Source organism: Indicator indicator, chromosome 26 (assembly GCF_027791375.1).
Source record: "Indicator indicator isolate 239-I01 chromosome 26, UM_Iind_1.1, whole genome shotgun sequence".
Taxonomy (NCBI): Eukaryota; Metazoa; Chordata; class Aves; order Piciformes; family Indicatoridae; genus Indicator; species Indicator indicator.
In genome coordinates, this window is record NC_072035.1 from 9,156,116 (window position 1) to 9,169,590 (window position 13,475).

At 40.9% G+C, this 13,475-nt stretch overlaps 1 protein-coding gene across 1 annotated transcript in view; it reads left to right on the forward strand.

The window, feature by feature from the left end:
- The window catches only part of MLXIP (MLX interacting protein), a 49,325-nt gene extending 41,397 nt beyond the window's left edge, over positions 1–7,928 (forward strand). The window contains exons 13-17 of the mRNA XM_054392769.1: positions 1,029–1,127; positions 3,654–3,781; positions 4,787–4,910; positions 6,937–7,066; positions 7,765–7,928. Of these exons, the coding sequence (XP_054248744.1) occupies positions 1,029–1,127; positions 3,654–3,781; positions 4,787–4,910; positions 6,937–7,066; positions 7,765–7,886 (603 nt within the window). The 3' untranslated portion in view covers positions 7,887–7,928. The remainder of the gene's footprint in view (positions 1–1,028; positions 1,128–3,653; positions 3,782–4,786; positions 4,911–6,936; positions 7,067–7,764) is intronic.
- The last annotated feature ends 5,547 nt before the right edge of the window (positions 7,929–13,475 follow it).

Below are 13,475 nucleotides of genomic sequence, written 5' to 3' on the forward strand. Positions count from 1 at the left end.
TGAGCATGCTGCAAGTTACTCATGAAAGTTTTCAGTATAAATGCTCAAAACTGTAGTAGTTGGAGCCTGTTCTTGCTGCTAGAGAGCAAAGGAACGAGAAGCTAGGACTGGCTGATGGTGGGAAAGTGGCCACTAGATGGAGGAGTGTTCTTAAAAGTAAGGACACTGCAACGAGATAGGCTTTGTAGCCGTTTGAACTCACCTGTTTGCTTTGGATGTGTGCTATTAGTAACTCTTTTGTAAGACTAGAAAAACAGTGATGTTTGCAAGTCTCTAATGTGTGTTCTTTTTCTCCTCTGCATTGCTGGTTGGACTAAACAGTTCTATATGGCTGGGTAACATTAGGTTTTCAGTTTGGCAAAGCATGGGAATCTCAGTTCTGCTCTTGAGCCTGCATTTGCTGTATTTTTGGGCAGCGTTTTCACTGCTTTACTGCATTGATTTCTTCCCATTATAAAATGGGTTGATGCTGAGCTACTGCCAGAAAGCCTAGCTTTGCCCAGAAGGCATTCTTAATGTGCAGCCTCCTTATTTTCTTCCAAGAATTTTGGTGGAAACAGCTTGTAAGTTTGTAATACTAGAAATGAGAATGTGAATTTCAAACAAAGCCTCAGGGTAGGCCAGAGTTGTGGATTCTTTTTTTCATTTTCCTTTTTATCAGTCTGCCTGTTACATCAGTAGACATTATGGATATATTAGGAATGAATTATATGGATTGTTTTAAGCTTAAAAGCTTGAACAAGACCCTGACTACTTACATGCCTCAACAAATGGAATTTGACTTCAGAAAGAGAAATTGTGTAACAGTCTCAAACAGAAAATTTTACTTTAGAAAGAAATCCTGCAAGGTTTGGAATTGGATTTAATACGCTGGCCACTTCTTTAATTAATTAAATAATCGTTTGCAAGTTTATAGTCACGTGACTTTGAGAAGACTCTGAATTCCACAAAATGACACTGAATTTGAATAGCTGGAACAGTCATAGCAGGAGAGTACAGCCTAGACTGAGCTAATTTTCTTTGTGCAGAACCGAAGAATGAGGCACATTTCAGAACAAAAACGAAGGTTCAATATCAAGATTGGTTTCAGTACTCTGAACAGCTTGGTTACAACCAACTCCAAGTCGGTAAGTAACTTGGCAGCACTGACAGCTTAATGTGGTATATAAGAAAGAGCCATTCTGAAAAGTCTTGTTAATAAATTTAATCTCTCCACTGTTGATGGAGAATGCCAGTCAGGCAGTGAAGGTATTTGAACTCAAGGACTCAGGAAGGGTAATAAATCCATTGCTTACAGGTAAAAGAGTGTGTGAAAGCACTTTCTTTTAGATGTCATTCTTCTGATGCAGCGTCAAATGCCGAACATGTCTTGTTGGGTGAGATGCTGCAGCTTTAAAGACAACAGGGAAAGAAGAAAAACTGACCTTGGCAATCCTTGTGCTTGAGACCCCAATAATGAATATTTTTGTCATGTTTGCAGCAAAAGATGACTGTGCATTTAATGTTAATGTCACCTTTCTTCTGGAATAGTGGCTTTTTATACCCATTCTGGATGAAGTCTGGTCCCCATAGCTTGACTTGAAAAAACCATGTTCCAGCCAGTACTGTAAGCTTGTTCTTCCTGAACCGTGAACTAGCCAGAAGCCCAGGTAGATGCTGTTGATAACAGTGCCATGCCTGTTTAATTTACTTTGATCTAAGCTAATGTTGCCCACTTATGAGCACAGCTTGTTAGCTTAGGCTTCATGCTGTGCTAACCACAGGTCAGAGTGTGGCAGAGCAGCCTTGTGTGCCTGCAAATATTGTTGAAGCATGTCAATGAGCCAGAGGAGAACGAAAAAATCCAGTGAAACTTCCTACACTGACAAGAGCTTTACCTACCAGGAGGAGTCAGAAGCCTGGCCACTTCAGATGATTTGGAAAATCCTTCTGGGTCTCTTTACATCTAGTATTACCCAGCTGCCCTTAAGGATTTGTCCCTGTGTCCAGAGATTTGCAAATATTCTCAGGGTTGGTTATTTGCTTTTTTCTTTTTTCCTGTCACTTGTGTGCATAGGTTTACAGGGAAAAATTACCAAGTGACTTGTTATTATTGTTTTGTCCAAATTAAGGGTATATTCTGGCTGCAGTAGTTAACTTAGCTGACTAAACTGAGATCAGAATAACTGAAATATAGACTTACCTGCACAATAAAATGCTAAATGTCCTTTAAATACCAGTGCTGACACATGGAAAATAGGAAGGTCTATTGTGCAGCATGTTGATTTGTTTACATAAATGTTATGGTTTTATATGTTTAGGTCATAACTTGTCAGAACTTTGCTTCCTGATTTGAATAGCCTGTTTGAATGTTAATCAGTTGTGAAAACTCATCTTGAATAAAATGTCTGATTATTTTATTTCTTGTTTACAGATTTTTTTAAGTAATTTCTCAAAGCTGAAGGGTATTTTTAAAAAGATACGTGACATTGTTTCTGCCTCCTTTGATGACAGCTAAACTGTTACCTTCTGTTTAATAACTCCAGGTTTCCCAAACTAATCTATATTGTCAACTTCAAACAAGGCTTCTAACAGCACTATAAATCTATCAGCAGATGTAGCACATCCTTCAGTACCTAAGTAAAAATCGGAAATATTTTGAAGAGGATAGGTAGTGAAATGTTTTACATTATTAAAATCCGTCTTTCAATAAAGTTGTAAAAATGTAATTTGTGGAAGAAAGCAATCACTGCAATGACATTTCTCTGTCCTAGTGTGCAAACAGGAGTCAGAGAAATGAAGAGTTAGAATCATAGAATCAAGAAGGCTGGAAGAGACCTCAAAGATCATCGAGTCCAACCTGTCACCCTAAACCTCATGACTATCTAAACCATGGCACCAAGTGCCATGTCCAATCCCCTCCTGAACACCTCCAGGGATGGTGACTCCACCACCTCCCTGGGCAGCCCATTCCAATGGCCAACCACTCTCTCTGTGAAGAACTTTCTTCTCACCTCCAGCCTAAACCTCCCCTGGTGCAGCTTCAGACTGTGTCCTCTTGTTCTGGTGCTGGTTGCCTGGGAGAAGAGACCAACCCCCTCCTGGCTACAACCTCCCTTCAGGTAGTTGTAGACAGCAATGAGGTCTCCCCTGAGCCTCCTCTTCTCCAGGCTAAACAGTCCCAGCTCCCTCAGCCTCTCCTCATAGGGCTTGTGCTCAAGGCCTCTCCCCAGCCTCATTGCCCTTCTCTGGACATGTTCCAGCAATTCAACATCTTTCCTAAACTGAGGGGCCCAGAACTGGACACAGTACTCAAGGTGTGGCCTAACCAGTGCTGTGTACAGGGGTACAATGACCTCCCTGCTCCTGCTGGCCACACTATTCCTGATGCAGGCCAGGATGCCATTGGCTCTCTTGGCCACCTGGGCACACTGCTGGCTCATGTTCAGGAGCCTGTCAACCAGTACCCCCAGGTCCCTTTCTGTCTGGCTGCTCTCCAGCCACTCTGACCCCAGTTTAGTGTTGCCTCAAGTGTTTCCTTCACAGAAAGGCAGAGAGAATCTTCAGCCAAGGTTCTGAGGTGCTTTTCTGGGTGTTACAGCAGGTTCGGGGCAAATTCTTCATCTGTCTAGCTTTGTTCCAGAAAGTGAGCTCTATGTTTGTGTTTGGTCTAGATCAGCCATGCAATCACGCTGCAGAAAACAGTAGAATATATCGCTAAGCTACAGCAGGAAAGAACACAGATGCAAGAGGAAACCAGGCGCCTTCGGGAAGAAATCGAGGAGCTAAACGCTGCCATCATGTGAGATTTGGGGAGCTTTCTGTAATGAAGCAGAGCAGCTTGAATGTTGCTTTGGCTAACAACAGGGAATGTCTACCTCAAATGGGTGTTGGAACAGTAGAACTGATACCAGCTTCCAAACAAAAATGGATAGTTGCTGTGGGCTGGGTATTGGCAGCAAACCCTGAGGGTTCTCAGCAAACTCTGAGCATGAACACACAACAGTGGCAGCATCAGAAAAAATGCATCAAGTCAAGTAGCATAATTCTGAGAAGCCAGTGATGATGGTTTTTTTAAAAGCCGTGCTCACTGGGTGATTGAATACTTACTCTGCATGATGGCTTTGCTGCAGTTTTCTTTCCAAATGCAGTCAGTTTTGACAGGATAATATGGCTGAGTGCATAAGAGACAGAACTAGGAATCATGGAGCTTGCCACTGGCTGAATATAACTAAGTCACTTCACCTTCCTGGTGCCTCAGTTTCCTCTGTGGGTTTACAATAGTTATGCACTATTGCAAAGCACATTGAGAACCCCAGTGGGATTTCTTCCATCTACAGAAGTGTTAGGCTTAGGCATTATGTTAAACTTGCCAGCAAATCAAAATCCTTTTGCTCTTGTTTAAAGGTATGTTGACACATGTTTGCTTTTATTTTAAATGATCTGGTTCTTAAGAATCTCTGTAACATTTTCTTATGTACCATTGCTCAGGAGTAACTGTAATTTTTGTTCCTTGACTCCTAATGTACATTTTTGTAAAAAAAAAAACTCTCCTCTGTTCTATTTTACACTTTACACTGTTGCCTGTAAGGAGTGTGTAGCAGCTTGAGAAGTAGCTTTGCTGTGTGAATGCAGACAAAATTGATGAGAAAACAGTATATGTGATCCTGGCTGTAACGATGGCATTCTGGAGTGATTATGTATTGGGAATATAGAGGATGCATACTTTTTTCTCTTGCTGTAATTTAGTCTGGAAGAGAAGTGTGTCCTTTCTGGTGAGGAATCTGATCTCGGAACATCTTTTCAGTTCTTGTCAACAGCAGCTCCCTGCTACTGGGATTTCTGTAACGCGACAGAGATTTGACCACATGAGGAGGATGTTTGATGAGTATGTGAGAAGCAGGACCCTGCAGAACTGGAAGTTCTGGATTGTATCCTTTCATATCAACCTGCTGAACCTGAAGTTCAGTACTAAGATATTTAGAGCCAACAACTCTGGATTCTGGTGCTGTGACTTTAAGCCAAGTTATTTAAATACTAGATGTCCTCAGTTTTCATTCACATCTGTATGTGGATATGAATCCTTGCCTTACAGGCTGTTGTGAGGCAGAACTTCTTCACCGTAAAGTATGAGTGGTAACTTGGAAGTAAAATGCAATACTAAAGCAAGGTTTTCTTGGTGGGCTGTTACACTGAAGGAAGTATTTAATAGACTGCTTGTGTAACTAACTGCAGCTCTTGTGGTCTTTTGAAAAAAACTGAACAGAGAATAGCAAATATTTTAATTTTTTTTAAAGTATTACAAACAATCACTGAAGCTGTTGCAAAGGCAGTTTTTAAAACTTGCATGTTTCTCTTTCCTTTTTTTTTTTTTTTTAGTTTTCTGTTTGTCTTTTGTTACAGCAGAGAATCAACTTAGCTTCTCTTTGCCTCTCAAGTGCTAGCAGCTCTGCTTGTAAGCAAAAGATTAATACAGGAGGGAGAAAGACACAAACTGAATGAAACAGAGTTAACTGCATTTGTGCTTTGCTTTATAGAGCAGTTGTTCCAAGAGCTGGATTGAATCCTTAACACATAGTGACATATTTCAGAATGTCTTGCAATAAAAGCTGACAAGGTCCAGGGGTGAGTGATAATAACAAAAAATCTCTTCATGAAATGACTGTAAGGCAGAGAAGGGCAGTTTCATTGCAAATACGAAAAAACCCACAGTTTCTGTTGCATATAGGAGGGGAGGGAAATGAGTAATATGATCTTGGGCTGCTGGAGATAGTCCCAAAATAGAGTACTCTTGAATATTAGAATATTGAGAGGAGGATATCCATGTTGTTCTTCCAGTTACTCTGTAGAAGTCTGTAAGGGCATGCAAACTCCCTCAAGTATTCTATGCAATTGTTAGACTTATCTTGATTGTCAACTGCAGTGAGAAAGATGTGGGGGTGCATAACAACACTGCGATTGCTTTGGGTCATGTTCTCACATGGTGCTGACTATAGTGAGAAAATCCCTTCTCGGAGTAACATGGTAAAACCACAGATTCTGAGCCTTCAGGTGAATTTTTAGCATCCAGTCGGCTTCTGAAGTAAATGTATCTGTATGCTGGATTCTACTTGATGAATTATATGGCTGTTTTGAGCTCAAATATGGTCACCATTCCAGGAAAGATCATCTGAAAGCCTGAGAGCTGCTGCCAACTGAGGCTTGTGGTGGTGCTCTGTTCACTTTAATATACTACTGGCTAAGAATCCTGTCTGCTCCTTTTCTGCCAGGAAGCTTGGTGCCAACTCCAAGCCCATCCTTCCAAGCTGTGATGGTAGAGAGCTAAAAGAAAAGCCTGACAATCAGCTTGCTGCTCTTCTGGTCCACATAGATGCAGATAAGCAAGTTTGGGCCTTGATTATCTGTAAGAGCATTGACATACTTGGTGGTCTTTTTTTTTAGCTGCAGTAGCAGAGAGCTTGAATGTTTGCTGAAAAATCTGCCTGAAAAATTGCCCAAATACTTGCACTGTTGGCCTGTGCTGGGCTCACAATTTCCAGGTAACCCACCTTGAATGCATGGTGGTGTGCTATGTGAAGTGATGTGGTTACACTATAGCTTCTAGTTACTTCTGCTGTGAAAGGATCAGTGTTGTATGAACAAGGTGGCAATGAAGAAATTGAACAAATTACTGTATGCTTGCAGCAGTGCCATGGCATGCAGTTGGTTTGTAAGAGATCAGATGAGTTGTGCGGGAATTCTGCAAAAAATAATGAGCTTCACTAGGAACTGATGTTCAATTTTTGCTTTGTCTTAGTGTTACAGATTAAAAAAAAAAATTGTGATGTTGCAATCTCTGTAGTAGTTGAAGCTCATTTAAAAATCCATTGTTTTCTCTGCAGACTGAGCTGTAGTAGCCTTTCCTATAGAGTGTTTTGAATTCCTCCTTTGTTGTCTCCCTTAACATTTGATTTGCAGTTCAGCATTATTATTAAGCCATTGTTTGAGTCCTTCAATGGGATGGTTTCTACCACAAGCTTTAAGGATCTGAATCAAACTGCAATGGCCTGGTTGGATCAGCACTGCCCTCTTCCTGTTCTGAGGCCAAGTAAGTGAAGTTCTATCCAGAGGTTACTCCAGATTCTATGAAGTTTGATCATACATAATACCACCAATTCTTGAAAGTCAATGGATGACAAAGAAAGCACATGATGCTGAATAAGACCTACAGTTCCTTTTTATTAGCTCAGTGGAAAAATAAGAACCTCTTGTGACTGAAGATACTTGACTGCATACTTAAAACCGAACAGAAAGAAGGCAACCAACAAATTGCTGATCTAGATGCTAGAATTTAAAGTTTCAAGCTGCACGTAAATTTCAGATACTCCGCTCTAGCTGGAGTAAGTTTGTCAGTGTGATTTATCTGGTTATGAAGGAAGACTTCTGAGAGTTGTATTCAGCTTTAGAATGACCTTGTGTTTGGGCAGGACTGCTTCAGCCTTACCCCTTGCAATCCAGCAAGTATTTAAACTTACAGTTAGAATTGGCAAGTCTCTTTTGTAGAAGAAATAAGTGGGTTTTCTAAAGTCCTGGATCCCCGTTCCTAGTTCCCTGGGAACAGTTCTTGCACATTTCTTGTTTCTTGCTGTCTCTGTGTGTGGAGGTGTGCATGTTTTGCAGAAGCGTTTCTGTAATTCTGCCATGTGCAACAGCCTTAGAGTACCTGCACTGTGTCCTGCATGAATCTATTTGCTCTCAGACTAATGAATTTTCTTGATCCTTTTCTGGCTTTTTTTTTTTTCCTAGTGGTGCTGAATACCCTTCGTCATCTAAGTACAACCACCTCAATTCTGTCAGATCCATCGTGCCTGCCAGAGCAAGCTGCTGAGGCAGTCATCAAAATGAACAAATCAGCTGGTGAAACCTAACAACCAAAGACAATGAGTTGCTTGTACAAGGGGTGGAGAACCTGCCAGCCTAGCAGCCTGGCGAGTCTCCTTTCAGTTGGTGCACTTTAGAAAGAGTTCTCTCCATCACCCGAGATGTTGTTCAGAGCATCTGGCTCTGCCTTCAGAACACACGGAAGTGTGATGCAACGTTGTCATAATGTTTTGATTCCTCTTCAGTGCTGTGCTGTACTCCATTAAGTGAGAAAACACCAAGCTCAGGTAAATTTTAGCAGGTTTGAGTCCTGCAGGCAGCAATATATCTCCATCAATGCAGCATGTGTCTATATGCAACAAACGTATTTCTACAAAACAGCTTCAAGTACTAAGTTCTCTGAAGTGTAAATCTTGTACATCAAGGAATGTATTTCAAGGAGAAATATACTTTGGATTTAGTGAAACAAAACATGCTTTTTATTTTGGTTTCTGGTATTCAGTTCCATTTGTTTTACTTGAATTGTGAAAACTGTTAAGCAGGATCATAAAAAAACCAAAGGAGAGGAAAAATCCGTCAATGATGTCACCTCATGGCAAAAATACTAGAATTAAAATCTCAGGCTCTGTTTTGTGTTTTTTTTATTTTAGGGAGTGTATCATTGCAATATGATCAGTTTCAAGAAATGCTGTATTTTCTAGCAAGTAAAGGAGCTGATTATTATTTTTCCTGGTACAGCCATTGCAGGCAAGCAGCAGGCTGTGCAGTCAGTGCCAGAAAGCAGTTTTAGATTGCAGAGATTCTGTGAACTGTTTTCTTGCACTCTCCAGAGCTCAGCTGCCTTCCTCATAAAATGTGTGCATATAAAATACACCCATATATAAATGTAGTAGTGCTGCAGAGACAAGAAATGAGTTTGTAATGTTAAGAAAATGGCTTTTTTGTTCTCTTAGAAACTATATCAAACCACATGGACTTGTAGTCAGTTCTTTACTTCATCTTTTTTGCTGGTTCTTTTTGCCTTCTGTCTGAAAAACCTGAAGGTCTTCGAGCTCAGTCAAACATACAAAAATGTGTTTCAACCCAAAATACTACAGAACATTTTTCTGTGACAGTCTCAGCAAGTACTGTGCTCTGCTGCAGACAAACTTAGTCTCATTACAACAGTAATAACCTGTCCACCCTGAGGCAGCACCGGGATATTCATTCCAGCTTGATTGTTCATTGTCTGGAATGATCCTGTGACCCTTTTAATTCCGCTCTTTAGCTGGTTCTGATTCTCAAGAGCTATGTAAACTGTGGGTATTGTTTTCCCTGAGCTGTTTTCTAGGTTCAAAAGCAGGCTTCCTGAGATTGATCATCAGGCTGTCACAGTGCTAAAAAGAGGAGCAGCTAAAATATTTGGGCATTGCACACGCTGAAATGGGGTCAGTAGGTTCTCCTTCAGGGGATGAAGTTTTTCTCAGCGTTGTCCCAAGTCTTCTCCACTTGGTGGGCCAAAGTTTAAAAAGAAACAATAGGCTTGGGGAGCAGGGCTAAGCATGGGGAGAGTTTTTCTTCCTTGTCCTGGGATGCTGTGGCTAATGGCACTCTGCAGAGTTTGCTTGTGTGTGAGCAGGGCTGTAACAAGAAGAAAGCACGAAGAGATAACCCCAGGACCCTGTTCTGAGCAGAGGTACCATGAGTTTAGGGAGCTGGAGGGGAATGTTGTGAAGGAAAGGAATCATAGAATGGGTAGGTGCTGGGAGGGACCTCCAGAGACTGAGTCCAACCCCCCTAGGGCAGGTCACACAGGAACAGGTTCAGATGGGTCTTAAAAGTCTCTAGGGAAGGAGACTCCACAACCTCTCTGGGCAAGCACGTTCCAGGGCTTCAGCACCCTCACACTAAAGTCGTTTTTCCTCATGTTCAGGTGGAACTTCCTAGGTTCCACTTTGTATCCATTGCCCCTTGTCCTATCACAGGGCACCACTGAAAAGAAACTGGACCCTTCTTCTTGACACTCACCCTTCAGATACTCAAAATCATTAATAAGATCCCCTTTCAGTCTTCTCTTCTGCAGACTAAGCAGCCCCAGGTGTCTCAGCGTTTCCTCATAAGACAGATGTTGCAGTCCCTTAACCATCCTCATAGCCCTAAAGAGAAGACAAAATCACATGAGATAAGTACCCTCACACCTTTCTGTGTGCATGTGCAGGCAAATGAAGAGATACTCTTTTTTCTTTTTTTTTTTTTACAGTTGATCTGACCTATCATTTGAAGTTCATGGCACGTGTGAAAATCTGTATCTGTGTGACAGAACCAACAAAAATCCAGGCTTCAGCTAAGGAATAGTTCATGGAAGTAGTGTATAAAAAGTTGTCATAGTAAGTAGTGAGTAGTTTCTCTGGGGCAATCCATATCTATGTCTTTCAGGCATGATGTTCTGATAAGTTAAGCAATATTTTTGGGATGCATCTGGATAACAAGTGTTGAAGAAACATAAATTCTTTTTTAAACCTGTGCTGTAAATCCTCCCATTTTTATCATTGATTGTGAACATGATTCCAGTAAAGTCATTTAACACTGATTAGCTGGGGAGTGTCCCTCAAGTTCTGTCTTACTGGGTCCTCTCACCATACCTGCACATGTATGGGCATGCTAAAAACCAGGTATTCAGTTTTCTAGAGAGAAATCTAGAGAGTAGGCAGATTGTCCAGGAACAGCCCAACTTGTGTTTTTGCAGTACTTTTCAGATGAACAAATTCTGAAATGCCTCCCCTGCAATGTGGTCTCCTGCTTGTCAGGCAATGACTTGGGCTTGATTTTTACCATTGCCAGTATCAATGACATTAAGACTGTTTTGTCTTAACAAACAAAGTACACTACAGGCATACTTCAAAGCTTAGGGAAGTCTGATGAGCTTAAATTCCAACAGCTTGGATCTCACTGAATGGGTTGGAAGCTGAAAGGGAATTTAAATGGCTAAGAAGGGGTAATGTGACTGAACTGCTGAAAATTGTTGTCCATTAGCTTTTTTTTTTTGGATGTGGATGGAAAACCTGTCATGCTCATTGCACTGTGAGCTGGTTACAATTGGAGGGAGAGTGCTTATTTTAATAACTTGTGGTGGAGAAAGAAGCTCATGGTACTATTAAAAGACTGCAAATGTTAATATAGAAAAGACAAAAAAATTTAAAGATTGCTTATTTAGGCAATAGCGTAGGAGGGAGGGAAGGAAAAGTGAAAAGATACTTTCCACGTAGTGCAATTAGCAGAAATGATGTGGCTGCTCTTTGAGTCAGTAATTCAGTGTATATGTCTGATTGCAAATCAGAATTCTTTTCTTTTATCAGTCAGCCTTGTGAGGGTTGTGATTTCAATTCATTTGGAAACACAGGAGATAATAGCTGTTTTATGTCTCACATCTGCAGAGTAAAACTATTAAGGAGTGGTATGAAGAGAGAGTGACCATGTATGTATTAATTCCTGCCTAGTTTTCCACATATTTGAACTCCTTAATCTGTCTGTCTTACTTGTTGAGGAGTCTAAACATCATATTGCTTTAAAAAGAGTTTTGGTAGCACTTTCTACCCTGCTTTAAGTGATCTGATTTCCTCAGTGTCACCGAAGTATATTCATGCAAGCAAAGCACACAGTGCCTGTAATCTGTATAGAACTACAGATGATGCACGTCTGTCTTCAGTGAATTGGTGCTAAACTTTGAAAGAATCCCCACGTAACTGAGTACAAGTAATCCTTCATCAAATCCGATGTATTTCACTCAATAAAGGAAGGGCCTGTGATATGCACAAAGTCAGACTGAGTGGTTCCTTCTGACTTTGAATTCTGTTGATCAGTATACTATAGATGGCCCCCTCCCCATACTCCAGTTCTGGAGAATTTGTGCATTTTCTGCTGTAGTTATTAGGCTTGTATGATGCTCCCTGTCAACCCAAGGAGCAAGTGGTGGGAGTCCAGGACCAAACTAGAATTGAAGGAATTAATGAGCAGTAGGAACAGAGACAAGTCCATGCCTCATTTTGACAGTCTGATCTCTGCACAAAACCAAAGGATTCTTGATTAATACTATTTGACCTGATTGATTGACACGTTCTTCCATACTTTTCTAGACCCCTGTGGAAGGCTTCCTTGAGGGGAGGCTCACTAGAATGTTTCCATCTGTGCCTTAGATCCTGGCATCCCGTATGTGTTTGATTTACCTTAAGTCACATGTTCTTCCCCTAAATCAACGAACTGACAGAGTGGGGCTTCCCTGGGTTTTAAGAGAATTTTCTCTACGTGGTGTTACGGTGTCCCTTTGAAACCGAGATTGTCGAAAATGGTGTATGTGTGGAAAAAACTGCATCCTTCTTGCTGACTTCACCATCCTCCGCTCCTGTGTACACAGGCACATACGCACACATGTGCAAGCTGTCATACCGGAAGCTCGGCAGAAACCCAGCAAACAGGCAGGTGCTTAATCCTCTACATCTGGAATGGCTTGAAAAGACAAAGGGCTGTCAAACTCCAGCAAAAAATATCATCCCTTTGTAGTCCCTTGGGAGTGTGTGTCTAGTAGAGGGGACGGGGCAGGTAAATGTTGTTTTGTTTGCTTTTAAAGCACAAAACTCTGAGGAGCACTTTGGGAGCAGGAGAGGGAAGCTCTGTACAAAGATGTTCAGCAAGATAAAGCTTTTGGAGGACAAATCATTGAAAGCTCTTTCACTCTTCCCTTGATGTTGCCAACTAGAAGATATTGCTGAAAATAAAATGGGTTGCTACTATTTTGACCTTTTCCTTTCTTTTTTGGTTGTTTTCCACCTTTATTGCATGGAAAAACACCCAGAATCAAAAGGCTGATGATAGCTGGGTTAGGTGCTTTATGGACTCAGTCAGATCCATCTTTGAGGACTATGGACAACTGCTGGGGACTTCTAGGAGGGTTTTTTTGATTAGGTGAGATAACAGGAGTCTTTCTATTACTGCTCCTCAATTTATACACTTGAGTTTCAGAGGAGGTGTTTGTTTTGATTTTTTTTTTTTTCTTATAGGGTCCCAGTGTTGTTCCCACAACACTATTTAAGGTCTCAAATTTTCTTTTGTTTCATTCTTGCTTGGATTTCTTGCTCATTGACTGTGCAGAGCAGAAGTGGTAGTACTGAACTGTAACTTGCTCTGTCAAAGTTGATTCAGTTACAAAGAAACACTTCTTAGGTATATAACAGATTGCCATTGTCTGAACTGGTTTTATCTCTGAACTTTTCCAGCATAAGGTTTGGAATCAAAAGACACCAGTGTGAGGAGCAAGCCTTTTAAGTAACAATACAATGAATAAATTTCTCTCTTTCTTCTTCTAACCTTGTATTTAAATGTGTTTTAAGTGAATGGAGTTCATACTTGTTAGAAAAAAGGCAAAAAATTGGAGGTATGAGGACTTCAGGTTGTGCTCTTGCTTTGCCTAGGTTTCCTGTTCTGTTGCATGACACAACTTCTGTTGTGCTGTTGATATGTAGCACTTTTCAGTAGGTCTGTTAAATTGTGCAATGCGTTTTTTTTATATTTACAACCAAAACAATAAAGGTTATTTTTTGGAAGAAACTGGTTGTAATGCCTTTATTTTCTAAACTGGGAATGTGGGGAAAGTGAAATTGTTC